Source organism: Echiichthys vipera (assembly GCF_963691815.1).
Source record: "Echiichthys vipera genome assembly, chromosome: 17".
NCBI classification, from domain to species: Eukaryota; Metazoa; Chordata; class Actinopteri; order Perciformes; family Trachinidae; genus Echiichthys; species Echiichthys vipera.
The window spans coordinates 19073237-19101080 of NC_139842.1; the positions used below are offsets into that span (position 1 = coordinate 19073237).

The 27844-nt window shown below is 43.7% G+C and overlaps 1 protein-coding gene across 11 annotated transcripts in view; it reads left to right on the plus strand.

Moving 5' to 3' along the window:
- Positions 1 to 27844, plus strand: part of arhgap23a (Rho GTPase activating protein 23a) — a 79282-nt gene that overhangs the window by 14516 nt on the left and 36922 nt on the right. For 8 of the 11 annotated variants that reach the window (XR_014593574.1, XM_083930980.1, XM_083930985.1 and 5 more), the window contains exon 1: positions 23101 to 24421. The exons of 1 other annotated variant lie outside the window; for it this stretch is intronic. Coding sequence is in view for 9 of the 10 variants with exons in the window: in XM_083930980.1 (XP_083787106.1) it covers positions 24176 to 24421 (246 nt within the window). In the remaining variant the exon portion in view is untranslated. Of the gene's footprint in view, positions 1 to 900; positions 1217 to 22703; positions 22779 to 23100; positions 24422 to 27844 lie in introns of those variants that run through there. 2 more of the 11 variants (XM_083930990.1, XM_083930991.1) reach the window with 2 other exon arrangements.

Below are 27844 nucleotides of genomic sequence, written 5' to 3' on the forward strand. Positions count from 1 at the left end.
TAACACATAAAATCAATCAAATTACCTCAAAACAATATGAGATATATATCTACAGAAAAATATATATATATTTAGAGAGAGAGAGAGTGAGAGTCATTGTATGTTGTTGTATGACCTGCATTACTGTATGCAGTATACATACATGCAGTATATATGCACATTTTAGATTTCTTTATTTAAAAGGGACAATGCACATTATTTAACAAGAGCAACACAGTCACACATGTAAATGTGCCAGATTTAGCCACGCAGGATCATTTTCATCTGCAGTCCCCAACAGGTTGATGACATTTAAGAAAACATTAAAAAAACGTACAGGAAAATGCAGCACGAAAACACAGAGTAACTACCAACATAGCATAACAAATACAAATACATATTTTGTTTGTTTCAGTCATTTTATAATAGTGTAAAGTGGAGGCAGGACTAAAAATCCAATACAAAATCAAACAATATACGAAGGAATTTAAGAATACACTATTAATAAATTCAACTAACACTCTAAAATATACAAAAATAATAATAAAGTAAAAGATGACATACTTCATTATCTAAATCTTGTCTAAAAATGCTCAGTACATTAACATGAATCCAACATATAACTACCAAAGATTCGTCTTTTTATAAATACATTTATTTGCACGTTACCGTAGGCCCAGTTTAACTCAGCTTTATCTAATATATGTTGTAGGATTATAGGATAGAGTAAATACTAGTAAATATACTTAGTTGCTTTCCACCACTTGTTATACACACACAAAATGTTTTATCAGAGAAACTTTACTTTGAAGGCTGAGTCTCCAGACTTCCGGTGTCCCCTCCATGTGTTTTTCCTGCTGCAGCGAGTTCTCAGCAGCCTGGAGGATTTACTTCTGTACCACTGAAGAAGAAGAAGAAGAAGAAGAAGAAGAACAAGAACAAGAAGAAGAAGAAGAAAAAAAAGAAGAGAAGAAGAGGATGAGGAGGGGGTGAGGAGCCAGCAGCACTGAACGGCCCCACACAACAGAGGGAACAGAGAGCGGGGTTTTTTTCAGGAGGAAGGAAACCGGGCAACAGTTGCGCATATAAGTGCGTGTTTGACCGGAGCTTTGTTACTTTGTTGCCGCCTGTGCCGCAACAAATCCGCCTCTCCTCGCTGCAGCCCAACAGTTTCCGCTGTCCAATGAATGGAGTTGCTTTCTGCCTTGTTGGAATACCACCCTACTCTGAGAACCACGTAAGTGCGCGGAGAGCCGCTTATTTGGTTCCTTTATATATTCATGCTGATTGTGTTTTGGACAGGCTGAAGTGCTGCCCGCCTGGTCAGAGAGCGTGATTTCCTAAGAGGATTAACACTAGTTTACATAGCCACTGTGTACACACACACACACACACACACACACACACTCAGCGACATACTGTACAAAAAGCCCAAGTGTTTGATCAGTGTGTTTCTGCAGCTTTTGTTCACTATTGTTGACGGCAAATGGTCCGCAGCCGAGTGAATCTAGAGCGGACTGCCTCACCAAAAGTGGACCCGGAGTCACGTTTAACGCCCGGGCTGCTTCACTCCTTTTGTCCGCCTCTCCGCTGCACCAGGAGGCGGACAGCCTTATCACTAGAGACGGGACGTCCCAAACAGAGATGGGTGTTTGGAGAGTGTCCATCACTTCTTCTTCTTCTTCTTCTTCTTCTTCTTCTTTTGTTGATTTCTTACTATTAATCAGACAGATTAGGCAGGTAATTGTCTATAAACTGAGCTTTTTTCCACTCACAAACATGCAAGAAAATACACTAGAAAGTGGATGAAAAGATGGTGAAAGTATAATAATAAGTCAGTAAAAGACACTCATTTATAACTGTGTCATAGGTTATAAAGATGCACCCGCAAACAGCTGCTTATATTCTGCAAAACAACAAAGTTAGTTGAGTTGTCTTTGCTTTTCTGAGAGCCTTGTTTAAGAAACATCATGTACATATTAAATTCCTCCTGGCCTGACTTCAGGAATGTGTCATGGTGAAGTCATGAGGTAAGACATGTCACTCTGGGTGGTGGTTTTGCTCTGAACGAGGCATATCATGGTTTGACTGACACCCTGGCCACTGCGTGTGTGTAGATGTGCTTCAATTTAACCCCAGAGGCTGTGTGGCTGTGTGGCTGTGTGTGTGTGTGTGTGTGTGTGTGTGTGTGTGTGTGTGTGTGTGTGTGTGTGTGTGTGTGTGTGTGTGTGTGTGTGTGTGTGTGTGTGTGTGTGTGTGTGTGTGTGTGTGTGTTGTGGTTGTATCAGGGAGTTGCTGAGATATTGCCTTTGGTCCTCCGCAGTGAATCTTGTGCAGAGTTTATGTGTGTGTGTTTGACAGGGTTACGATGTTGTCTCTCCCGTGTGTTGCAGTATCGCTCTGCTGTGTCTTCTACTATGAAATTTGTGTTTTAGCTCATGAATTCCCCCCCCGTGTTTTCACCTTCTCCCTTTGCTCCCCTTTTTATCTGCTGAGTTCATCCCCTCCAGCAAAGAGTAACGTTACCTCCTCTGTGGTCCCGCTTAGATTGAACCTCTCTGGTTGTATGTCACTTTTATCTTTTCCATTTGACGGTATATAGTTTTGCAGTAAAACACTTTGTCGTTAAAATGCTGCTACGCCCACACCACACAAAAGTGTCGCCTTATTGAACAAGAAGAACTCGTAAAAGTACATTTGCAGTTGTCTGATATCCTCCACTATATGACTCACTCTCAACTGTTAGTGTACTTCTCTTTTTACCTCAACTTGTCTAATCTCAGTCCCTGACCCTGGTTCATACCTGACCTTTGACCCCTGCATGTCTCAGCCAACACCCAGCTCTCATTTAGCCGGGCCTCTCTCTCTCTCTCTCTCTCTCTCTCTCTCTCTCTCTCTCTCTCTCTCTCTCTCTCTCTCTCTCTCTCTCTCTCTCTCTCTCTCTCTCTCTCTCTCTCTCTCTCTCTCTCTCTCTCTCTCTCTCTCTGCTAGTTATCTAGAGATGTTTTCTCACATGAACTAGAATCAGGCCCTGACGTTTTCAGAAGTTTCCCTTTCGCACATTTTTCACTTAACTGGAAATTCATTTTGGTTTAGGCGAAGGTTACCTCCTGTTTAGAGCGTGCAGGAGGCGGGGCACGGTAGGGAGTACACCGCAGCCGCACAGCTGGTTCGTAATATGTTCATAAGCAACCGAGTCTCTTGCCGTTCCACAAATTTGTCTGAAGATGTCGGCGTCGGCCCAACAGAAGTTCATCTGTCTTCATTTAATGACCCGTCTTCTTTTTCACCTTTGGACGTTTGTTTTCTTCCTGTTTCTCGTCAGCCGCATCATCTTCAACAGGCCCACTCGCTCACTGTAAATGAGCTGCTGTTTTCACAGACTGTGAATGAGGGAGCTGGCAGGGTGAACTGTTTAATATCCAGACCAACTGCTTCAGACAGCTCCACCAGGCAATGTCTAGATAATCTTAGACATGTTCTGATACCACCTTCCTTCCCGATTCTGTTTCCTATACCTGAACTCGCGTATCGGCTGATAGCAAATACAGATCGGACATCAGCCCTGTATGACTGTGATGTGATTGCCATCATTGTGTATAATACGTCTCCGTTCAAACCCTTTGCAAAAAATGAACAAATACATGCAGACAATGAATGCCATAAAACTGTGAAAAAGAACATAAACTACATTTTAAGTAGATTTTTTTTCAGGGCTAAATGGTTTAGGATCAGTACACAGACTGCTGACTTGCTGATACTGAGACCAACATTTTAGGCAGTATAGGAGGCATATCTGATACTCGTGTCGAAATCGGAACAAGTGCATTTCCTGTGTGAAAGGGGCATCACTTGTCTTTGGCCAAAGAGAGGAGTTTATCTTCATGAAGGCTGTTTTATTGTACAGAAGGCCAAATGATCCTCTTGGTGAGCAACTGAATACATCAGAGAACATATCTGGCATGTGACTGAGTGCTAATCCATTTAGATGAAGCCATAAAGCCCCACAACGAGATGCAAACTGACACTGTAATCTGGTTAAATGTTTAATTTGTCAAAATGAGACACAGAGTAAATCAGGCTTTGTGTGTGGGTTCAGCATCTGAGGAAGGCACGAGAGTGTCGAGCCGTTATGATGATGTCCGGTGGGACGAGTTCAATGTTGTTAGCAGGCCGGCTCTAATGTAGCAGTGCAGGGTTTGTGGGTGAGATCAATAGAGGCGGGGCGGGGCAGAGGCCCGGACGAGCATCAGATCTACTGCTGTCTGCTGCATTGGGCCACGTGATCGGAGTATATTGATGATGGGAAACATGAGAGCGCTTTTATGAAAATCTTGAGCCGGTCGATGTTAAAGCCCCCCTCTCAGAGTGGCACGGCCGCTGGTTTTTCTGATACACTGCAGACTAACGCAGCAGTGTCCTGTGTCCAGACATGACTTGCACGCTGACGGCGTATTTTATTTTTTGCTGATTCATGACCTTTGCTCGTTGCACTGAGGTCCAGTCCTGCTAATAGCTTCCTAACAGTCAAACTTTGTCTTTGGCTGATCCATAAACCGTTTCTTAGTCCTCTCTGAGTGCCGGCTGATCACCTCAGAAAGTCTGCAGACCGCTGAGGCTCCATGAACCAGTCAGCAGGTCCAGGACCAGCTCCTGGTCAAAGGCAACGTTAACTAAAAGCAGCTGTAAGATGCTGCAGAGGAAAGCATTTCTGTGATCATTAGCAGATGGTTTCACCACGTAGTACGTACATAACACAGACAATACTGCAATGCTGGGAATTTATGGGATTCTTCATACAGCATATCACAGTTCAGTGCTGCATACAGGTGGTTTCTAATGAGCTGAGGGGTCACAAGTTGAAGTTGAGTAGTTCTGAGGCAATTTCCATGTACAGAAAGAAACATTCTGCAACTCAATATCCTGCTTTTACTTAGCTTGTTGACTTGTTTCTTACTTGCACTTAAAAATTATTTAAGAAAACAATTTGAGAAGTTATTGATTCTGTTGCTTCATTGGGAGGAACCACTACTGATAAATAAACGTAGGGATGCGAATCAAGAACCGAAATTGGGACAAATTGGAATCAGAACCGGAACCGTACGCCTCCGATCTTCCTTCTATCAATGCCAGCATGTTTTTCCAACAGTTACACTTTGCAAAACAATGGCGTCAAATGCTGCTGAAATCTCGCAGCAAGAAGGAGTCCAAACGGTCTAAAGTGTGCCGTTCTAATAACATTATCTCCACGCAGGCAGGCAAAACCCTGAAAAACCTGAATAATTAAGAAAGCTAATATTATTGCATTGATCTGCACGGTGTTCAGACTCAGATGATAAAACAGTTGTGTTTGTTAAAAATAACTTTTTCTCCGCAGAAAATTGATCAGGGGGTCGATAAAGAATTGGACCAATAAGCAGAATCGATGACAGCAACGGTATCAATTCCCACCCCAACATAAAGGTTGCACTTTTTTTTCATAGTACAACATGTGTGGCTATTTAATTCTGATTTAGTATAGCAGACATTACTGTAAGGCACTCTTCTGTACCAACAGACAGTGATGCAGGAGTCGTGTGACAACAAAAATGAGTCATGCTGCAACTATGAAGAACTTTTGCCAAATTTGAAAAAGTTTGGAAAGTTCACACGGCCTGTTGTGCATTGCATTGTGGGACACTCGCACTACCCTGACAAATCAAACAGCATTACCACACGTTTTTTTTTTTAATTCTCAAGGCTGAACGTGCAACATACCCAAAACATGACAGGTATTTGGACACAAGGGTGGAGCTGCTCACAGAGCATGGCAGTAAAGTGTGTGTGTGTGTGTGTGTGTGTGTGTGTGTGTGTGTGTGTGTGTGTGTGTGTGTGTGTGTGTGTGTGTGTGTGTGTGTGTGTGTGTGTGTGTGTGTGTGTGTGTGTGTGTGTGTGTGTGTGTGTGTGTGTGTGTGTGTGTGTGTGTGTGTGTGTGTGTGTGTGTGTGTGTGTGTGTGTGTGTGTGTGTGACAGAGTGCCCTGCAGCAGTCCATTAACACCATTAAAACATCTCTCGCACCTTTACACCTCTACCCTCCCACCTCGACACCGTCACCCCCTGCTGCATTCCTCTGCTCCGGTGCCTCGAGACAACAGCTGCACCGGCGCTCACACCTCCCAGCCACGATCATTAACCTGGAGAGTGTGTGTGTTGACACACTTTAATCACACGCACACACACACACGCACACACACACACGCACACACGCACACACGCACACACACACACACACACATGGCCGAGCCCAGGTGTTCATAAATATACCGTATATATAGGCACTCCAGCATGTTTACATTTACACTTTAATGGTCAGAGTTGCACACACACAAGTCATAATCTGCGTGAACGTGCATGAAACTTGGACACACACACACACACACACACACACACACACACACACACACACACACACACACACACACACACACACACACACACACACACACACACACACACACACACACACACACACACAGCATTCAGATGGTTTTTGTTTTGAGGATCAGGCTCCACAGAACGTCTGATTTGTCCTTCTCCCCTCATGTTTGCATGAGGCAGTCCTTGATGATGTACAAACATCGTGCAGCGAGTGTATAGGTGGGCGAAGGACATCAGTCATCATTGACCTTGTTTACTGTGGCGAGAGGGGAGCGGCTGATGGAGCGCAGCTCTGCACAGCGGGCATGTTTCTGTTGCTAATGACTCTTTATTGATCTTCCCTTCAGTCAGTTGGTCTCTGTGAGAAATTGACTATAAATGATTGAATCCCTTTTACATTTAAATTATTGCGTTGCAGGTCTGTGAATTTAATTATTATCATGATTCTGTGTATTATTAATAATAACTATAAGTTATTCACAAACCTTAAAACACATCCAGTTTGTTGTAAAAGAAACATCTTATTCCATGCTGACTTGCAATTAAGGTTGTGACAATACCCGGATTTTAAACTATGATTCAAAACTAGTATGAAGAAGATACTCAATACCTGTTTCTATACCAAGGCTAAAAGAAAAAAAGTCTGTTGCACACAAAATAGGATTTTGTTTTTCATCATCAACCTCCTGCACACAGAGCTGGTACAGGGAAACACATAGTTGATTACCTTCCCTGCATTTTATTTAGGGGTGTATACTTTGGATACTACCAAATGTGGACATCATGTCATTCCAGACACATAGTATTGAAAAGTATTGCAGTATAGATACTTTTGACAACCTGACTTGAAATCTAACCTTTCTGTATGCGCTTGTTCCATCTCCTTAATGAAGACTGTTTTTATGGCTGCATCATTACATCAAATGGAAATAGTCATGTGCATCTTTTTTCCTTTTTCTTTTTATCCTGCCCTGCATATTTGTTATCTTTTGATGCTTTGGGATCCTCACTGGAGCTTGATCTAAGCTCGGCTGCACAGCATGACTGACCCAGTGGTTGGTTATTTGGTTGGTTGGTTGGTTGGTTGAAGAGGTTAACTTGTTTATGTGAAGGTTCCTAGGAATGTGCACTTGATTAGATGCATCATGCTTCTAGAAGAGCACAAAAAGGATTAAAGAAGAATGTAATTTAAGAAGTTGAAAGTAAGACCTACTCTGATGTTATATGATTTTCGCTGATGAAAATTGCACCGATCCAACCTTTTTTCTGTCGATACCTTGACTCAGAGTAGTGACCAGTTTTTTCATTTCACTTAAAAGAACTGAGTTGGGATCTTTTTATATGGAAAGTAAGAGGCCAGAGATTAGTGCGGCGCTCAAAACCAAGGTGACATCCTGCTAGAACAGAATGTTATAATAACACCCTGATGGCCTGAGTCTAGAGATGTTTAGCCTGGATGGTCAGTCTCTTAAATACTTCCATTTCTGCAAATGCACACTTTCTTCTTTTCCCAAACTCTGGGTACTTTTCATCCATAAATTGTTACACATTTTATCATCTTTATATTCATCCACAGATTAATTGTAGAGGTGCATGTAGCGACAGATCTCAGCATCTGTTTGGGTTGTCTAGTACAGTGACTGCGTGCACAAATCTGTGCGATCACGTACGCATACACCCTCTGATAACCTCACAAGGACCCTAGCAGACCCTCGCACACTCACAGACACAGAAAACATAAATAAGAGAATCAGTGAATATTTTGATAGCTTGTCGAGCATCCTAAGTGGTTCCTTTATACTTGATCTGCTCTTATTTATCTGTTTCCCCTCTTTTCAACACAGAAGCTGCTGGCTGGACGTGGGGTTTACCTGTTCGGAAATGTCTCCTTGTGCAGGCAGCGCTCAACTCTCTCTCTCCCTCTCTCTCTCTCTTTCTCCCTCCCTCCCTCCCTCTTTCGCTCTCTCGCTTTCTCTCTCTCTCTCATTCGTCTGACTCTGCAGGCTCTGGGAGGTTTGTGTGAAACAAAGCCTCTCTCAGAAACAGATGAGAGCTAATTAGATTCCGCCTGTTGATGGTCTGGCCTGCGTCAGTGCCTCTTTTGTACGCGTGCCTGCAGAGAATCTGTGTGTGTGTGTGTGTGTGTGTGTGTCTCAGTGTTCCTGTGCAGGAAAATATGATACAATACAGTACATGAGGGGCTTCATGTTGTGATGTGATGCTCAGCAAATCAGGATGAATGAAGAACAGGTCAGGTCTTGTTCTGATATGCAGACTTGACTCTTGAGTCTGCTGGATCCGCCTGAAGGCAGCAAGACCAAGTTTGAATCAGGGTCAAGGTTCAGAGGTGAGGGCCCCCCCTCGTCACACACTTGGCCCCCAGTAAATGAGGCTAAAGATGCAGGAGGGAGCCCCTGTCACTGGGTGCGGCGGAGGCCACGGGGTTAAGCGGGGGCCGCTGTTTAGCTGATCTCCATTCAGATGATCAAATCCTGCATCTTATTTTGTCTTTCTCACATCTGGATATCAAATGTGCACATTCGTGCTCGGCGTTCTCATCGTGTTTACATTTTTCGCAAAGAGGCCCAGACGATAAGAATGTTTGCAGAAGGCTGAATGCTGCACCGTGTCTCGCTCCAATCAGCATTTCAGGCTCTTTTTTTCTTTCTTTTTTTTTTACGAACAGCAGGGATTGCACTGGAATGTGAGACAGACTGAGATGGAGGGGGTAAGGAGGAAAACAAGGGAAGAAGATAACAAAATAGAGTGAACCCTGATGAGTCGGGGTGGGGGTGGGGGGGCGCTAGTATGACACGCTAAACACGATGAAGCGAAGGGACGTTAAGACAAACAATCCTCTGCTCATAACCTGCAGAAAGGGAATGACACACTGATCTTGTACGCTGCCAGACCAAAGGAGTTAATGCTGATATGCTGTCTTTGGATGTTCATGGTATAACCAGTGATGGATGATAAGGGTAAAGTCTTCTTTCTCCCAATCATATAAAACATATATGCTGCTTATGATGAGTGTCAACTTATGATTATTACTATAAACTAAACTGCCTATAAAATATCTGAAAATATTGAAATATGGAGATGAGAAATGTCTGCAACCGGAGATTTTAAAGCTGAGGTATCCTGACTTTAAGTCCCCAGTTTGAGTTAACCTCCACCAACACACATTTCCCATAATGCTGCTCAATGCCTGGTAAACCTCAACGCCTTTTAAATAGTGTTGGCCATACACCAGTTTTCATTTCCTGTTTTAAATATGAATTTTTCATGTACCGCTGTACGGGTGCATAGCTAAAACAGCTGCTACTGTAAAGTTCCTGTTGTTACAGGAGCCCCGTCTATCTGGTTTCCCCTCGGCCTGCGTCTTGTGTTCGTAAGGCACCGGCGAGCTGCTCGGCTTGCCTCTTTGAAAAGTTCATACATCACGCTTGAGGGCCGAACGGAGGGCGCTGAGCCAACGATCCAGGGTTTTTGTCTGGGAGCTCCAATAGCTGTCGCCGAGCAGAAAATCCGGGCTAAAGTCATGTCGTGTAGCGGGCACTTGGGATTAGCTGCACACCCTTCCCTTACCTTAAGGTTTATAACTTATTATAACAATTAATAATCCATAAATAACTCAGTTTAAAACGTTAAAACATCAGGCACACAACAACTTGTGACACTTTAATTTTTCTTTTACAAGATTACACCACCAAACGGCATGTTTTTATATTCTTTATGTCTGACTATAACCACTATAAAAACCTTTATAAAAAGGCCCAGATTTTTATGAATATAATGCAATATTTGTGTGCTCACATTGGTGTATGTATAAGCACCAAGAACTGTTAAAATATTTGGGTTATGCAGTGATGTCAGGAAACATTTATAATCGTCTAGTTCCAGAAGAATTGCAGCACATTCTGGTTTTTGTAGCTCGGACAGGAAGTCATAAAGCAACAGAAGAAGAGTTTTGAAGATGTTTGCTCATGTTTGTAACTTTCCGGGAGGTTCCTCCGGGGTTGTTTATACTGTACATGGCAGTCGGCCAGCCAACGTCCATCAGTGCTGTTTGATTGGGTTTAGTGAGCTGACTCACTGACCTTTATATGTACTTCCTAAACAACCACAGTAACAGTTAGGCAACAGTTTGTAAGCAGTCTTGGGAGGGGGGGGGGGGGGGGGGGGGCTGTTTTGACAGTTCGGCAAAATCACGGGATAGAGATTATCAGGAAGCTAATGAGGAGCTGTGGATGCTGGGAAGAGATAGAGCGCTGTGGTTTTCCCTGATGCCTGCTGGTCCAGCACAACACCGCCTCTGTTTACATGGGTCTCTGAAAGCATAATACTGGTGTGGTTTTATTTTTCATTTCTTTTGTGTACCAGTGGTCCAAAATGCTGCCTCTCTCCAGTATTGTACAGATGTTGTACTTTTGAAGGAATAGTTTGACTTTTTGAGAGATATGTTTATCTGTTTTCTTGCCATACGTGCAAAATTTTACTTTTATTGTGTTCTTAGAAATGAAATCCTGGAAGCAATCCTTCAGGAAAAGTTGCTTTACAAACTTTCCCATTTCCCAGGACAGTTAACCTTAAGCTACACAGCTTTATGTTCTACAAACTACAGTAAAGAAGAAATAAATAATAGTAGTATCTACTAATACTGCAACCAGCATACAATAATGAACCAAGTAGTTTTGATTCTCCAGTCTGTCATACCCACACATGTAAACGTACTACAACTATTACTTACTGTAAATAATCCAACCCTCCAGGTTCGTTTAGGCAGTTTGTAATTTGGGTCATAAACAACCAAGTCTCTTGCCATTCCATAAATTTGTCTGATTTTAACGTTGGCTCTTTCCGACAAGATCTAGTTGTGTCTCCGGTTAAGACATTTTCATTGGCGTCTTTGTGTAAATGACCCTTCTTCTTCACCCTCTTCACCCTTGTTTTCTTCTTCTTTTGCACCACCCGCATGACAGAAAGGTCATCAACACACCCACTCGTTCACACATGGCTCAATCGGACATTACACAGACTTTGTACTATTAATGTACCAATCATTTCAGGTTTTGGGTTGTAGTCTGTTTGGGACAATTTTGCATTGCACAGCATCAAAGGTTGCTCTAGCTCTCTCACTTTACTTCAGATTAACTGCGGTGGCGTATCTTCCATAATAACTAATGTGCCTAATTGCAGCTCAAAGGTAGCAGTTCTCAATTTTTTGTGGCTTTGCCGGGAGGGAAAACCAAGATATTACTTGTATGCAAATACAGTCAGAGGTGTGTTCTCACTCATATCTCTTTCAGCTTCTTTCTCCTCTAGTTTCCTGTGTGTCACCCCTCTTGTTCTCCATTGCTGTCCTGCTTTGATTCTCTCTCTGTTACCTCTTTGGTCATCTCCTTTTTCAGGATGCTTCTGTTTTTGAACTGCTTTCATTTCTCCACACTTGTCTGTGCGTCTGTGGACATTTTCACTTTGACTCAGCTGCGCTTTTATTTAAGAGCCCTCTTTTAAAGCCGGTTGTAAGTTTGTACCATAAAAGGTTCGTTTCAGTGAGATTCTTGTATACCCACTGCCTTCTTCTCCTCTCGCTCAGTTTATAGAATGAGAACTAATGGGACGGTATGTTTCTATTAGCATTCCTCCTTGCTTTAAGCAGTGCCAGTGTGTCTTTCATCTGAATAACACAGTGGAACCATTTGTGTGTGTGTGACTCTCATATCAACAGTCCTTTGCTGTCCTCTCATGGGCAGCCAAAATGGAGATGGCCGAGACCCATAGTCCCTCGAGGTCTGACCTTTCTGGGGTGAAACAAGTCATGAAACCACAGAGGCTGGTTTATTTCTGCAGGGTGAATGTCAGACTCTTGAGTTGTTCCCACCCCTGCATTAAAGGCAGCTAACACAGAGTGACAGAGGCTAAAGATACAGAAACAACATCAGCCTGGCATATGGATCTCATCATTTATATTAAACAAACAACGTGCCTCACAGACATCAGCAGCATCCCCGTCCTTCACTGCAGCCGGGGTTTTTACAGTCCGCAGTGTGTCAACAGGAAGGAGCAGGCAGATGAAAGGATAGCGTGGTCCGATCCTTCTGTATTCAAAACATGCCAGGCGTATATCTGTGTACCATCTCTGTGCCACTGGGGAATGACAAAGAGAGGAGGAGGCGTGCAAAGGCCGGCAATGTTTTTGGATTTAATCTACAGGTTCTAGACAAGAAGCTCGTGTTGATGCCAGAAGAATCTGCTTGCGACCGGGTTCGCTTTGTGCCTTAGACTCGACTAGATCGTAGAAAAAATGTAGAATTTACAGGGGAGAAGATTTGATTTGTCAGCCTCAAAACTGCACGCAGTAATTGATTATGTGCGCGTGAATCTCTTTTTTGCCCGGTGGCTCTGTGTGTTCAGCGCTCAGAGAGGTCAGCGTGAGCCCGTGGAGAGTCATGAGGGTTGGAAAACAGATTGAAAACGGTCTCAGGGAAGTATTTCAGCATTTTAGTGAATCCTTTGTCCAGCTGCGCCTAAAGTAATAACTTGGAAAATTGACGTCTGTTAAGTCACTATCTATCACCGAATGTGGTAACACAATGGTTGTTGAGCCTGTGGCACACTGATGAAAGCCCTACATTTGCACTTTTTGAAGTATTATGAACTGGGTGTCTGTGTCAAGTCAGTAGAGACGCTCCAACACCACCTTTCCTTTCCCTTTCCTTCCCGATACCAATTCCAGTACCTGAACCGAGTAATGATCCCATACCATAGCCTTACAAAGAAAAACATATGTATTACTATTATTTCATCAGCTATATATTACAAACCCTGTATAAATGTGATATTGCTGCTGTCTGGCATAAGCCTCCTATCTCCAAGTTTTGTCTTTTTTAATTTTCTTCATAATTGGTCACTCTTTAGGCCTTTGTGTGTTTTTTTTAAATACATTTCTAACCAATGAAAAGTAAGAAAAATAGCCTGCGGCTTAATTGTTTTTTATTTTAACATTGTGGATCCTCAAATTGTCGAAACCTCACACCTCACACTCCTGAAAAACTATGCAGTTGTGTCTAGAGGAGGATCGGGTCTTGACCTCGTCAGGAACCTGTTTTTATTAATTTTCACAAATCTAGGGTTACCAAAATGGAGACCTTGGAGATTGAAAAGAGCTGCGTCCCCGCTTGAGTACATCTAGTGTATATACAAGCACCCTTTCTCATCAATAACCCACAAATACCCGCCATAAATCCACAGATTCCCGGGAGACCACATTCTGTCTCTGGGACCCTCATCTAGGAGCATTTTGATTAAATTAAACTACTTCTAAGGGCTCCCTAAATGGCTCATCTACACCCCCGGACTCCACTTTGAGAGTTGCAGGACTGTACGCTCCTGTGCGAACAGAGCAATGGATGACTTCCTCGGAGTGTTGTGAGCGGTGGTGCATGGCAGGAATGTAAAAACCAGATGACCTCAAATGGAAACTCCAGGGCTGTTGGAGGCAGGCAGGCCATCTCGCTTGCTCTAATAAACACTCTGACTCCATTCTGCAGTCCTGCTTTTATTTCTTCTCTCCCTCAGTTAGCCTCCCAACCTGGCTCGGCATCGCCTCCACCACGCCCCAAATGTTGGACCGCTGCCTGGTTTTGGGTCTGCACGCTTCGGGTCCAGCTCCATCTTTAGCCGGAGGAGAACAACGACGTCATCCTCCAACCCTAAAGTTATAATTTTCATCTCTTAATTACACAGAGGCAGAGATGAGCTAAATATATCTGGGAGAGGGGAGGGGGGCTCCAAGCACGGCTGTCCTTCGTCCCAGACGTCGACGACGGGGGTGGAGAGAGACGAAAAGGCCTGCTGGAGCCCTGTGGTTTTTCTGCTGCTCCTGAAAACAACCAGGAAAGAAAGAGAAGAGCAAGAGCCAGAAAAAAAGGAAGAGGAGGAGGACGAGGGGGGTTCTTATTGCAGCGGAGCTCAGACGTGACGCTCTGATTGCTCCCAGCGGTTGTGGTCAGTACAGAGGAGAGGAGGAGGAGGGGGTACAGTGCAAGAGGAGCAGAGTTAGCTCTTTGCCAGATGGCGTCATTGACCTCATGGTATATACGTTATGTACACACATCAGGAGAGAGAAAGACAGAAAGTACAGCTGTGAGTTTTTACCTGACGAAACCCAGTGGCTGCCTCAGGAAACAGCAGCTCTGTGTCCGTGTTTTCAGTTTGATATCACACCTTTAACTGGAACAGATTTGTTGGTTCTACAAGAAGCTCTCATGCTATTTCAGCACAGAAGGAAACATGTATCAAATAATCCTAAAGGCTCTTGTGAGAGGTTTAAATCCTGAACCTTCTGACTCTGAAACATCAGCTGAGAAAATCAATTTCAGGCCGATAATGAGTGTCTCCCTGCAGGTTTTTTTTTTCTCAGGCTGGAACAGAGACACCTTGTTGGTTCTCATGGCAACTGTTGTTATATACGGAGTTGTTATTACTGACTAATTTTACAAGAGATATATATAGGGTTGGGCATTGCCAGCCCTGTATGTATCTGTTGTAAAATTAGCCCAACACTCATAGTTGTCTTTACCTCCATCAGTATTGAGGACACAAGTTTCAGTAGAATTATCTTACAAACCAGAGACATAAAACCGAAAACTATGAATAGTAGCAACTGGGATACAACACAAATACAAATGTAAATACAGGAGAAAGAAAAGAGGATGTGAGAGTAAAACATGTAGCTTTCTCTTTCTCTTCTTTTGGGTGGTTTTCTTGTGACCTGAACGTAGAGAAAGCCCTCCACTGGAGGAGACACTCCCTGCTAATAAGGTTAACGTGCAGCACCATCTCTCCACTTACTGTGCAAGGGGGAAAATATAATGGGTGTGTTATTTAGCTTCTCCCTATCAATGTCACTGCCTCTCTAACGCGCGTTCATACTTGCAGTTTTTCTCTCTTGCTGCACTTTATGAAACGGGGTCAGAGGGGTCATATATGGAACAGATTGAAGTTGAATAAAGCATTTAATAATCATCAACATACCGAGATTTCACTGAATGTGACCGACACGCACGGCAGCATTTAGCCTTCAGTCACACACTCCAGCCTCTATAAAGTCAGCGAAGTAGTATGGGAGGTAATTAGAGTGTGTCTGTGAGTAAATATGTGTCATTGCTCTCTTTTCACCATCTGCCTCATCCAACTTCCTCACTCCCATTTCTGCTTTAGATCACTCTCTGCCCTCCTTTTTTATTCTCTCCCCTTGTGCTCACTTTCCAACATCTGTTACCCCTCCACCCCATCACGCACTCCTTCCCACTCCCTATCTATCTTTTCTTTGCATACGTAGATGCTTGCCTGGCTGGCTGACTGACTCATGTATCTCACGTTCCCTTGTGGCAGATGTAGCAGGATGGACACATCAGCGTTTTTTTTGTCTTCTGGTGTTTTATTCAGTTTATCTTATCTATATATCTGGCCATATCTAAATTACCGTAGGGCTGACTGGTTGCATTATCTGTATCTTTGAAAGGGTAGGCAGTGATGATTGTCTTTTATCATATTGTAATTAAAGTGTTCTGAGAGAAAACTGGATGTTTGGGAGAGAGCGAGAGAGAGCGTTACTATTGGCTCAGGACAGAGAGGGGAGAGGAAGAGCTGCAAGCTGCTTCAAATTCTGGCACTTTTTAACGACTGAAGCATTAAAACTGGAGGGAAAATGATTTGGCATCAATTGATCAACAAAAAAAGCCAAACATTATCTGGTTTCAGCTTCTCTTAAGTGAGGCTTTTCTGCGTTTCTCTCTTTTATATCACTGTAACCTGAATGTTTTTAGTTTCTGGGCTGTTGGTCGGACGAAACAAGACAATTTAGACACGCCATCTGGGATTCAGGGAAACTGTGATAGACCATTTTCATAGCTTTACAGACCAGACGATTAAATGATTATTGGAAAATTGTAAGTTGGTGCGAGTAAAGCAGCAAATCCTCACATTTGAGAAGCTGGAAATGGCACACATTCCTCATTATCGTCTTTCAAAGGAATCATATCGTGATGAAATCATATATTGAGATATCCTGAAACACAGTTATATCGTAAAAGTGTGCACAACCAAAAATTCTGATGAGAAAAATTTTGAGTTTATTTTTTGCACTAAAGTTATAGTTAAAGTATATTTTTCACTGGAATAAACAAAAATATTATTTACCATGTGGTTAATTCATTAAAACTATTTATGTTTTGAACTATTACATTATTTACACATGCTATTTCATGATACATATCATTGTTGAGATATGAAATCACCTATATCGGGATAGAAGGAAGAATAATTGAGATGAATTGACAGTGAAAGTAATCATCAGTTCTGCAGTCTTGGAGGAATTATTTCAACAGGACGACAGTTGCACCAGTAATTAAAAACATGCTCTACATTAAAATCTTTATTGTATATTTGAATGTGTGAATCGTGAAGAGTGAATACAGAAACTTTAGCTCCTGCTTTGTGTTCCCACGCTGACAGGACTCACATGGCCTCACCAGGCACATGTAAAGAATGCATGCGTAATGCTTCCTGAGGAGGAACACGCAGTCAGGTGGGTTGCTTTAACTGCTTTAATCCTCTGGTCTGCAGCAGTAAGCTTTGCATTGTTGTTGTTGTTGTTGTATCGATCAGGGAGGAAGAGAGTGGGCGGACCACCCAGCTCCACTCAGCTGTGGGTTCATGGAGGAATGTGACCCTCGCACATTTCATCTCCGAGTCCACCTGCTCCAGTCTCTGGACTTTCCGAGACCGTTTCCACCTCAAAGCCTCACAACAGGTGTGACCTCTCTGATCTCCAGCCCCCCCCCCCCCCCCCCCCCCCCCCCTCGACTCTGATGTTATTAATTAGTAACTGACATCGGAGCACAGATAACGGCTCATGGGTCAGCTCACCCTAGACACACACGTCCCTCCCTCTGCCAGCCACTGCAGCAAAGAAGTGCAGTTGCATGTTGAGTCCCCACCCGTTGCTCTGTCCCATGTGTCCCACTGAGCTTTTCTCCACCCATCTGCTGTTAGTCTGTGTTGCAGCTGCCCTCTAGTGGCTGTCGGGTGGTAACTCCTGCTCCTGCAGCCGAACAGGTCTATACTGTAGGTTCTGTGAGCATGGGATTCAGGGTTTAAAGTGAAAGTGAAGCTGCTTTTTTTCTCTTTTCTAAAAATAGAATCCACTTTGACAGGTTACTGATAATGTCTGTCTAAATGGAGCGAGTCTCTACTGTGCATCAGTGGGTCAATATCAGTTTAGAATCCTGTTGTTCTTTGATTCTAAACCAGCAAACTTCTCCAACTTTAGACTATATTTCATTTAGACAAACTGATACCCAGCTCTCAACTCTTGTGAGATTGTATCCCCTTGAAATAGAGTGATGTCTGTAGTACAATTGACCCCTTTGGTTGTTATATTTTTATTCTACCTTTTATTTAACCAGCTGAGTCAATTCAGTACCGGTTCTCAGTGTCTTTAAGAGGCTCTGTTTAAAGTTAGAGTAGTACCATATCGGTATGAGGTAAAAAAAAAAAACAAGCACAGCCTTCTTTCCAAGGGGTCCGTTGACCTCTGACCTCAAGATTTATGAATTAAAATGGGTTCCCTGAGTCTCCTCCAAACAGTCTTGAGTTGCACAAATCATGACTGTCTGAAAAAATGCTGAGACTTTTGTGGATTCAATGAGCCCAACTGTGTTCATGTGTAATTAAGTTAGTCGCCATAGGAGCCATTTCATTGTAGTGAGAGCATTTTTTTAACCTTTGGCTCTCTGTACAAAATGGGCTGTTCTGTAGAATAATAACAGCACCATCACAAACTAGAGACATAGAGCATTCAACAAACATCTTCACTGAGCTCACTACGTCCTCAAAGAAAAGAGAAAGAGAAAGACAAAGAGTCGGCAGACCCGTTATTCAGACGTGAATGCATGAGTGCACACATATTTCATAACCTGACTATCGCCAGATGACTTTCGTTCCGCCTTGACTCCGCCTAGCTCCACTCAACCACCTGGGGTCGCTCCATTGGAGAGGGATTTCAGGGTCAAAATGATCAGACCAATCAGGACCGCCGGGCAGGTATAATAGATGTGACTTGACAGAGAAACGACTGTTTGTGATTCAGACAACAATGGAGGCTCGCATCAAGAAAGCAGGCGTCAACATCTATGCTATTTCATCCGTGTTGTCCATTCCAGCGAATATTTCTTCTTTGAAAGAACGCCAGAGAACGGCTCTGAAGGCTTTTGTTGGTGGAAACGGTTGTTCTGTTTGGCTTTTCCCTGCGTCGCTCTCATCAGCGTCACAGGTTGGTTTCGATATGAGTGGTTGAAGTAGCACGTCGACAAAGATGACGGACAGCCTCCTGAAATCGCTTCCTAGTCGAGCGATCCCAGATGTATTTGTGAAGCAAGGCGGAACGAAATTCATCTGGCGGGTCAGGTTACATATTTCATGCCACCTCTGTATATGTCAGAGCCCCATGTGGGCCACGGCAGTCAAAATAGTCTGGTTACGCCACTGGGAATGACTACACTGATGAATTTGCGAGAACTTACGGTTACTGTTGGAGATGTGAGTCTGTGAGTCACGAGCAGTTCAACTTAAGGTATTCACACTTCTCAAATTGTTTCATATCCACTATTTCACAATAAAAAACGTTTTTTTTTCCTTCAGAGAAAAGATGAAAATGTAAACGCAATTTCACGTAAAAAAGAAGTACTTATTTCATTCTCTCATATCCCCTTACTCAAATCTAGACCCCTCTGATTTTTTTTGTGTCTGTCCTTTGGGAGTTTTGAAACCACTGCTGTGCATCACGCATATCTTTGTGGTTCACTTTTGTCATTTATAGCAACAGCGTGATGACACAAAATTCATGTGGCTTCTGCAGCAACACATGAAACCTCCCTTGCCCCATGTTGAGTCAGACAGTGTTTCTCTCACCCGTAGGGGACAGGATTCACAATCCGAGCTGAGGACACTTCTCTTAACCCCTCTTTTAAAGCCTCATAGTCTGGTATAAACTTCATCTCTTTCTTGGCTTTTGTTGCGTCCGTTTTTAGCACTTTCATTGTGAGCGTCAACCGCAGCCTGTCCTTCACTGACCCTCTCTCCGTGCTTTTTCCTGAATTTATCGCAGCCTGTGTTTAGAGAAAACACCCCATCATTGTGTCTGCAGCCTGGTTGGTTCGTGACACGCCAACTAAAGGCACACTCAGCAGTCTTCTTCTCTTTTCCTGTGTATTTCCTGTCCAGCCTCCTCTTTATTCCTCCTGCTCACACCAACGCAGCAGAGAGGAGAGAAACTTTGTTTTGTCTTGCGAGTGGAAAAAAGAGGAGGGAGGCCTCTGTGTTAATCTTTTGGCCCCGCGGTCATGTTATGAGTGTGAAGGGGATTAAAACATATCACCAAACTAATCTACCCGTTACACCTACAGCCCTGCTCGGCTATATCTCCTCCCCCCCTCCTTCCTTACTCACCCCTTTCACTTTTCCACTGTTTGTTATGGGGAAGCAGAGAGGTCCGGAACATGAGGCTCCTTGGAGATTAGCAGCGCGTGTCCACCTTTGATTTCCTGACTTCCAGAGCTTCGTGCTGCCAGGTTATATACAAAATAATAATAATAATAATAATTATAATAATAATATGAAGCCTCTGCTGATCGTGCAGTTTTTGTTTACTCAAATTCTCTGATAAGGCAGGAGGTTTGCAGCAGCAGTGATGTACATCAGGCCCACATGCAGGTGATGGATGTGTGGCCTGCTCGGGCACGCTTCAGCCAAACAGTACACAGTGAGGGTTCACTGTTGTGAGGTGGGGTGCTATTGTCACAGCTCGTCATGTGTGACTGTGTATCCTCCGTGTAAACTGTAACTCAACGCCCTTTTTGTTCACTTCTCTTTTGTCAGCCCGCTCTTCTTTTTGTGAATGCCTCCGCGGTTCTCGACGAGGAGAAAGAGAAAGAGAGGGAGCTCGACACGCAGACAGAGACCTTTTGTTTCCAAATTAGGCACCCGCTCCCCTCAATGCCAAAACTAACTGTTATTGTGAAAAAATGTGATATGAAATCCCCACTCAGCGCTTCCACTGTGAAATGGAGCGCTTGTGTGTTTTCAGATATTAAACCCTTGTCAGGCTCTCTACCAGAGATGACCCCCCTGCTGCTCTACGCGCCGGCAGCCGTCTCTCGCACACGGGCGTGGTCTTCTCGCTCACGTCTCGGCCTCCTGCAGGAGAATCGAACCTCCTCCTGCCCCCTACTGGTGATCCACTTGTCTCTCCGCAGGGCAGCTCCTCTTGCTGGTGTGACGAACCCGGTCTGAACCAGAGAGAGGGAGAAAAGAACAGAAACCCCCCAACAGCCACAACCGTCTGACTTTATGAGGAGCCCTAATTATACAGCCCAGTGTATTTATACTCCACTGTGACTCAGTGGGACATGTGGCGTGTGCTTGTGTTTATGTGCGTGCATGGGAGAAGCAGCCTTTGTGTTCATACACCATTTGTGTGTGTGTGTGTGTGTGTGTGTGTGTGTGTGTGTGTGTGTGTGTGTGTGTGTGTGTGTGTGTGTGTGTGTGTGTGTGTGTGTGTGTGTGTGTGTGTGTGTGTGTGTGTGTGTGTGTGTGTGTGTGTGTGTGTGTGTGTGTGTGTGTGTGTGTGTGTGTGTGTGTGTGTGTGTGTGTGTGTGTGTGTGTGTGTGTGTGTGTGTGTGTGTGTGTGTGTGTGTTAGTGAAAGTGTATGCTGACTATAAACTATTTAAACCAGGGATGAAGTGGAGTGTAGATCCACCGAACGCTAGTCTGTGATTATTGCAGGAAAGATCCTTTTTAAAGTGACGCCATAGGAGAAATTACAGATGAAAAGAGGAATTCATGTGTGCAGTTAAACGCACCGTTGCTCGGTTCAATACACTCAGGGGGTTTTTGCTTCTCCAGCCTTAATGTGACCAGACTCTTTTAATGGTCATATTGCTGAGACATCTGTTAAACAAACATTTCAATGGTTTAATCACAAAATAAAAAGTAGTAGAAGTAAACTCACTGACCAGAACACTTTCTTACAACTGACAATAATGTCTTTAAAGGGGCACTTTAGCTCATTAAAGGTGTAAAAAGTTACATTTACACAGCGTTTATATTATAAAGCAGTTCAAGGTGTTATATAAATGCTGTGAAATTATCAAAACGCTCAATCCACAGAGAAATACACACAGCCCGTATTCAGAAACTGATCCTTTAAACGAGCCGTCAGCACTTCTGTACTGTTGTGATGTCACAACTCTATTATATATAGTTAGAGAGTGAAGCTACAGTGCTGTTACAGTCATTCACGAGCTGCAATGACGGTGCAGAGACGCAGAGAGACCCAGAAAAGCTGACCAATCAGAGCAGACTGAGCATTTTCAGGAGGTGGTCTTGAAGAGACAGGCGGCAAAACGGAGCGTGAATACAGGCATGTTCAGACAGACAGGATGAGAAACATATAATGTGTTTATTTAATATTAAAGAATGTAAAACATGATTTAGTAGAAACCACCATTAGGGTTATTTGGAGCTGTCTCTGTTGGAAAACTAGAGGCATGGGTGTTTGCCAGGCAGGGAGGTATATAGTGTATTAGACAAAATACAAGTTGCATTGTGGGAAGTGTAGGATCCAGGGCTGTGGAGCTTGACTGATACATACTTTCTCCTGCAGACATGTGCTCAATTTTCTTTTATCTTTATTTATAAAGATAAAACTCTTTTGAGTTTGCCCTATTAATAAAAGTATTGCATTAGCACTTTAAAGCAGCTGTCTAGGATTTATGAAAACTACTTTTGTAATCTCTATTTTTATTGTGATTGAGATCATCTATTTATTGTTTGTGTTTCCTCTAACTACATATGCAAATTAGACCGTTAACTGTTTTATTACATGTTTTATAAACAGAAGGAAATAAAGCAAAGAAGATGGATCAAATCAATGCAGCTCATAAGTTTAGCTTCTAAACTCATCCTATACTCTTTATGTAATATTTGTGATGCCTGATGTTCTTGCTCCCTCAGATCACATTTAATTTAACTTATCACCTCCATCAATCTTTACAATCTATCCAAGCCTGCAGTGTAAGTTCTCGTAGGCGAAGTGCAGCATATCCAGAGGGTATAGTCTCTGTGCCGACGGCCCTCTCCGGTCGAGTTGATACTTGCCCTGCTCTGCGGCAGGTGAAACCTGTCTAACCTCTGCTGGTAACTGATGTTGCAGTGTGTTAACAGCAATGAGCGTTGGGAGGAGAGAGGAGAGTGTGCAACAACATGGTCACCTGTCTGCCACTCTCGCACGGATCCTGGACGCCTGGCTGTTTGGTGAGAACTCTCTCTTGCTGCGTGGGCGAGATCACCTCTCTGACTTGATTCAGTGGTGTGGAGTTGAGGTGTCACTGCGCTTGTAGGGGTGGATTCGGCGAACAGGAGAGTGCGTGTCAGGGAGTTTGATAAAGAGGTCGTGCTGACATCCAGTTTTATTTTCAGAGTGCTTCTTATTCTCCTCTTACGCTTTTTCCCCTCTCATTATCATCTTCCCTACACTATACAGTATTTCTCCTCTGAGGCAAAAAAAAGAAGAAAGGGAGTGAAACAGTGAACACAGCGGCAGGGCATATGTTTTCTTTTCTCTTTGTGCTGGAAATTGGCCTCTTTTTCTCTCTCTCTCTCTTTTTTTTGTCTCCCCTCTGGGTGGAGGGGAGGCAGCGGAGGCAGGACCGGCTTGTGGAGTTTAGCGCCGGGATCACAGCTTTGTTTGTGTCGCTCACAGACACACACACACATATGCAGCACACGTGCGGCGTCCTTCACAAAGATCTACAGTGGATTTAGCCAAGAGGAGATCTCTCCATTTGGAGCCCCCCTTCGGCCTCAGTGATGTCCAGTGTTCTTGGATTAAGTTCCAGTTTATTGTACACTACGGTTGTTTGTTTGCTGATGACTGTCAGACCGGTTCTTATGAAGGGAGTGAGTGATTGTTTGGACACGGATTGAGTAACAGAAACAAGGAAGAAAAAGAGAAAGCAAAACAGGAAGACAGGAGAGATGATGCTCGCCGAGATAAAGAGTGTTTGGGATAGAGATGACAGTTAGATGAAGGGATTTGTTTGGCACTAGAGAGAAGGAGGGTAGAAAAGAGAGAGAGGAGAGAGAGAAAGAGGGAGGAGAGACAGAGGATCCAGCCCTCTGGGAGAGCAGTGTGTGTTTTGGGGGTGGACAGAGTGGCTTTGTATGCAGAACATCACCGGACACCAACGGGAGGGACTCTGTCAGTTGTTCTCTGTGTGTGTCTGTAGTGAAACCAGACCTACCTCTGATCCCTGCGCCACACACACTCCTCCATCTGCTGCGCAGGAGCCTGCCTTCTGCTTCCTCTGGACTCAACCCCTCTGTCTGACGGAGTGTGTGTGTGTGTCGGAGTGTGTGTGGGTGTGTGTGTGTGAGAGAGTCTTGGATAGCTGATTCCCGGAGGTCAGGAGGCTGTGATGTGGAACTTGTGGGATTAAACTCTGCAGTGACAGCGATGGATCGGAGCCAGGAGACGGGAGAAGTTCAGACTCTTGATTGACTGGAGGATCCCAGAGGAGGATTTTGCAAGCTCCACTAAAAAAGAAACCCAGCTGTCTCTTGATTCCCTTGATTGTATATTCTGAATTTCTGCGTCTGGAGGTCGTCCACGAGCTTAGTGTAGAGAGTGTGTGTGTGTGAGTGAGCAGCCCATGTGGGCGGTGAGGGATGTGGATCTGAGAAAACTCCACGCCCTGATGCCCGCTGCTATGCTCCCGTGCCCAGCGCCGGCCGGGTCCGACTGGAGCTTCCAGAACCCGGTGGGGGTGGACTGCAGCTCCCCTGAACCTCGCTGCATCTGGCTGGCAGTGCTTCGCAGTGCCACAGGTTCAGTTCTGCCTCCCACGCCGCCGCCTGCCATGCCCACTGGGCACTGCCAGATCTCTCACCAGCCCAGGGTAAGGAGATGTCACCTCTTCCTCTAGTGGTCAAACGTGGAGTTAAAGCATCCGTCTTACGCTCCATGATGATCATCATTAATGATCGGTGGATCCATTCTAATTTTTATATTATATCATATTATTATTGATTCAAAATTAAATGTTTCAGTTGGAGGCTATAGAAATAACGGACAGTGTTTATGACTTGCTAAAGTAGGTACTATGTTGCAGATTAACCTTTAAAATGTCAGAAAATAAGGACCCCACGGTCTAATCCTTTTTTTTTAATGGTTAAAAATCAGTTTTAAAGAGTTTCCTGCAATATGAGATAGAAAAAAAGCTGTAAACTCTCATGTTGGTGATGAATTCTTCAAATTAAAACAATCAATTGATCGTCCAAACTTTCTGTCACTCAACTATTCAATTAATTGATAGAAGATGAGACTTGTGTTTGAGGAAGTTTATGCAAAATGTATTGTTTGCGGCCCGTTGTTCTCAAGACATAAGATTACACACACACACACACACACACACACACACACGCACGGTGATATCAGCAGATTACTTTCCAGAAACCGTTGTGCAGGTCATGCACGTCAACATATCCGTGTAACTGTACCCATTGTTTAAAAGTCTGTTAACCGTTCTGCTGTTGACAGATTCTTTAACCTCTTGGTGTCTCTGAGCAGACAGTTGTGTTGCCTTCAGGCTGTTTCTTTTTGGCGCTCACTGCGTTTTTCTTTCTGTTTGTTTACTGTCCCGGGAAAGGATGTGGCGCCACTTTGGGTTGATGGATTAAGATTATGCTGTAGATTTTTTCAATCAAAATATATCATCCCTTTGACCATTTCTATTGCTGGTTTGTTCTGATGGGAGTGGGTGAATGTGACATTTTTTATTCTGATTATTGTGAATATTTAGAGTCTTTGTCAGGGTTTCTTTGGGATGGGAATGATGAACAAATTAGTGGTCATTACAAGGTACAAAAGGAAATTTGCTATATCTTTAAAAAAATGTAATTTAATTTAAAAACAAATAAAAAAAGTTATAGTTAATTTGCAAAAACAGATCAAATAAACCCTAGTTTGATGTCACATTGAATGCACAATATGATTAACATGATTAATGAGAAACAAACAGAGCAAATTCATTGACATTCCCTGGATTTGACACACAAAAGAAAATCAATTTAAAACATAATAACCTTCTTATGTACCTCACATTATCATGAACACGTTTGATATATACTATAAAAATATGTTACCCTAACAGACGGTTAAACTCCTGAGGCCTACACATCGATCCATATTTCTTCTTTTCCCGCAGCTCGCGTGTGTTTTCGTGTGTTCATGTGGCATATTGACCTGCTCCTTCCTTGGAGGGGTTTCTAATTAGTGGCTAAAGAAAGACGAAGTGGGGTGGAGGGGGGCTGCTAAGTGCCACTTTTAGCGAGGTGTTGTGGAAGCTGTGTGGATTGTGCGTCCACACACCAACCCCCGACAACACCCTCAGAATTCAGGGCATCACTTCCCCACATGAGTGGGCATTTATGTGGAATATTACTGCCTCTTGTTTAATGCTTTTTACACACACATGCACACGCACATGCACACGCACACACACACACACACACACACACACACACACACCCCTGAGTTGACACAGTTAGGAAATGGCACAATCAGGAATGTGACTGTGAGGGAGGGGGAGGAGAGGCTGTACCACACAGCTGGGACAAACAGACACACTGTACACGGTTTTGTTTAAGGAGAGAGGTGTGTGTTACAGAAAGAGAGTCATGTTCACAGCTTTATCTCTACATCAGATTATAAGGCTGCGATTTTCTTCCACCTTCATACCATGAGCGTTTTTTTAAACCAGTGTTGCCTTTTTCTATATTGTTGGACCCTTTCTCAAAAGCTCTTTATTGTTTATTTAACGTAAATCATGATTAATGAACCTTTTAGCCCCCTTTTCACACACTAACATCTGGCTTTTGTCCTCAGTGGGAAAGGTTATATAGTGAAATGACTCTGCGGTCACATGTTATTTATCGGCTCCACTTCCAGATAGTACGAAGTTTCTCTTTCACACATGCAGCACACAACAGTAGATGTCAGATGTGTTCTCACTTAACTGGAAATGCTCTGTTTGATTTAGGTAAGGGGGTGTGGCAGGAGAGAGAACACGGCACGGATTACTCTAGTTGGTGATTTCAGCGTTTGTGATTTCCTTAATCTCGGCATCATTTCATTTGCCGACTTTGTTGTAAATCAGCTTTTTTCTTCTTCTTCTTCATCGTCAGAGGTTTTTTTTCTCCCAGTGTCAGCTTGGGCGTCACAGAAACGTCATCATCACGCCCAATCACTCTCTGTCAGAACAAGCGGCTCTATCTGATCTATCTCAACCTGGGAGGGTAAAACTGATTTCTGCCCCTTTTCCAGCCTGATGCTAAGGCCTTTGTTTCTTCTGCGACTCTTTGTCATCTCAGCCACAAAATCCGTCCATTTTTGCCCAAGCAGCGCTAAGACATTAGTCCAAATCAGTTTGCACCAAGTTTGAAGGAGAGACTGAGATGTAAAAAATGAAGTAACCGCTGTAACATCCATGGCCTCCACGCTGCTTGCTGCTGTTTACCAACCCTGTTTTCTGATGCGTTTGTGATGTCGAATGTGACACACCAGAAAGGGAAAAGCAGTGTATCGCCTGCTTCTCCTGCAGGATTTCCCGTGTTTAAAAAAAACTGCATTTACATGCTACTTTTGGTGGAAAAGGGATATGTTTGTGCCACTTTTTCCTCTTTCAGACAGTAGAAGGATGAAAAGTCCCATGGCAGATTTAAACCCATGTCACATCACAGACTAACTGCCCTGTGCCTCTCCCTCCGAGCTACCAAGTCATCCTGTAAAAGCTATTCTCAACTGCTGCTCCTCCTCCTCTTAGTAGACTCAGCAACCAAAACAACCTCCCCATATAAAATATTGGACCGACAGTGAGGCAGGTGTCAGTCAAACAAAGAAAAGTACAGCATGTTTTGCTGCTCAAGTAGAAAACCCTGTATAACTGACATTACAACATCACCTGTTGGACAACATGAACCGAAGATGAGGTTGAACTGGTTTTTGAGCACACATACTATATTCATATTGACAGAGGTGTGTGCAGACACACATCCTCACCTGCACAACTCATAAAACAGAAATTACAGAGCCATGTATGGCATTTGAACTTGTGCTGAACGTCTTTTGAGTATTCTTGTGTTCTTTGGTTTGAGCCTTAAGAGCGTGGCGGGATCTCCATCCACTCATCATGCATCTCCACCGCGAGACATAGGATGCATTTAGACCTGCAGAGGTGGTGCAGCGTGCCCTCCGTGGGGCTGGTGAGTCCAGGGTTTACCGCCGTCCCCCTCTCTCCTGTTCCCTGTTGGCAGCCGGGCTC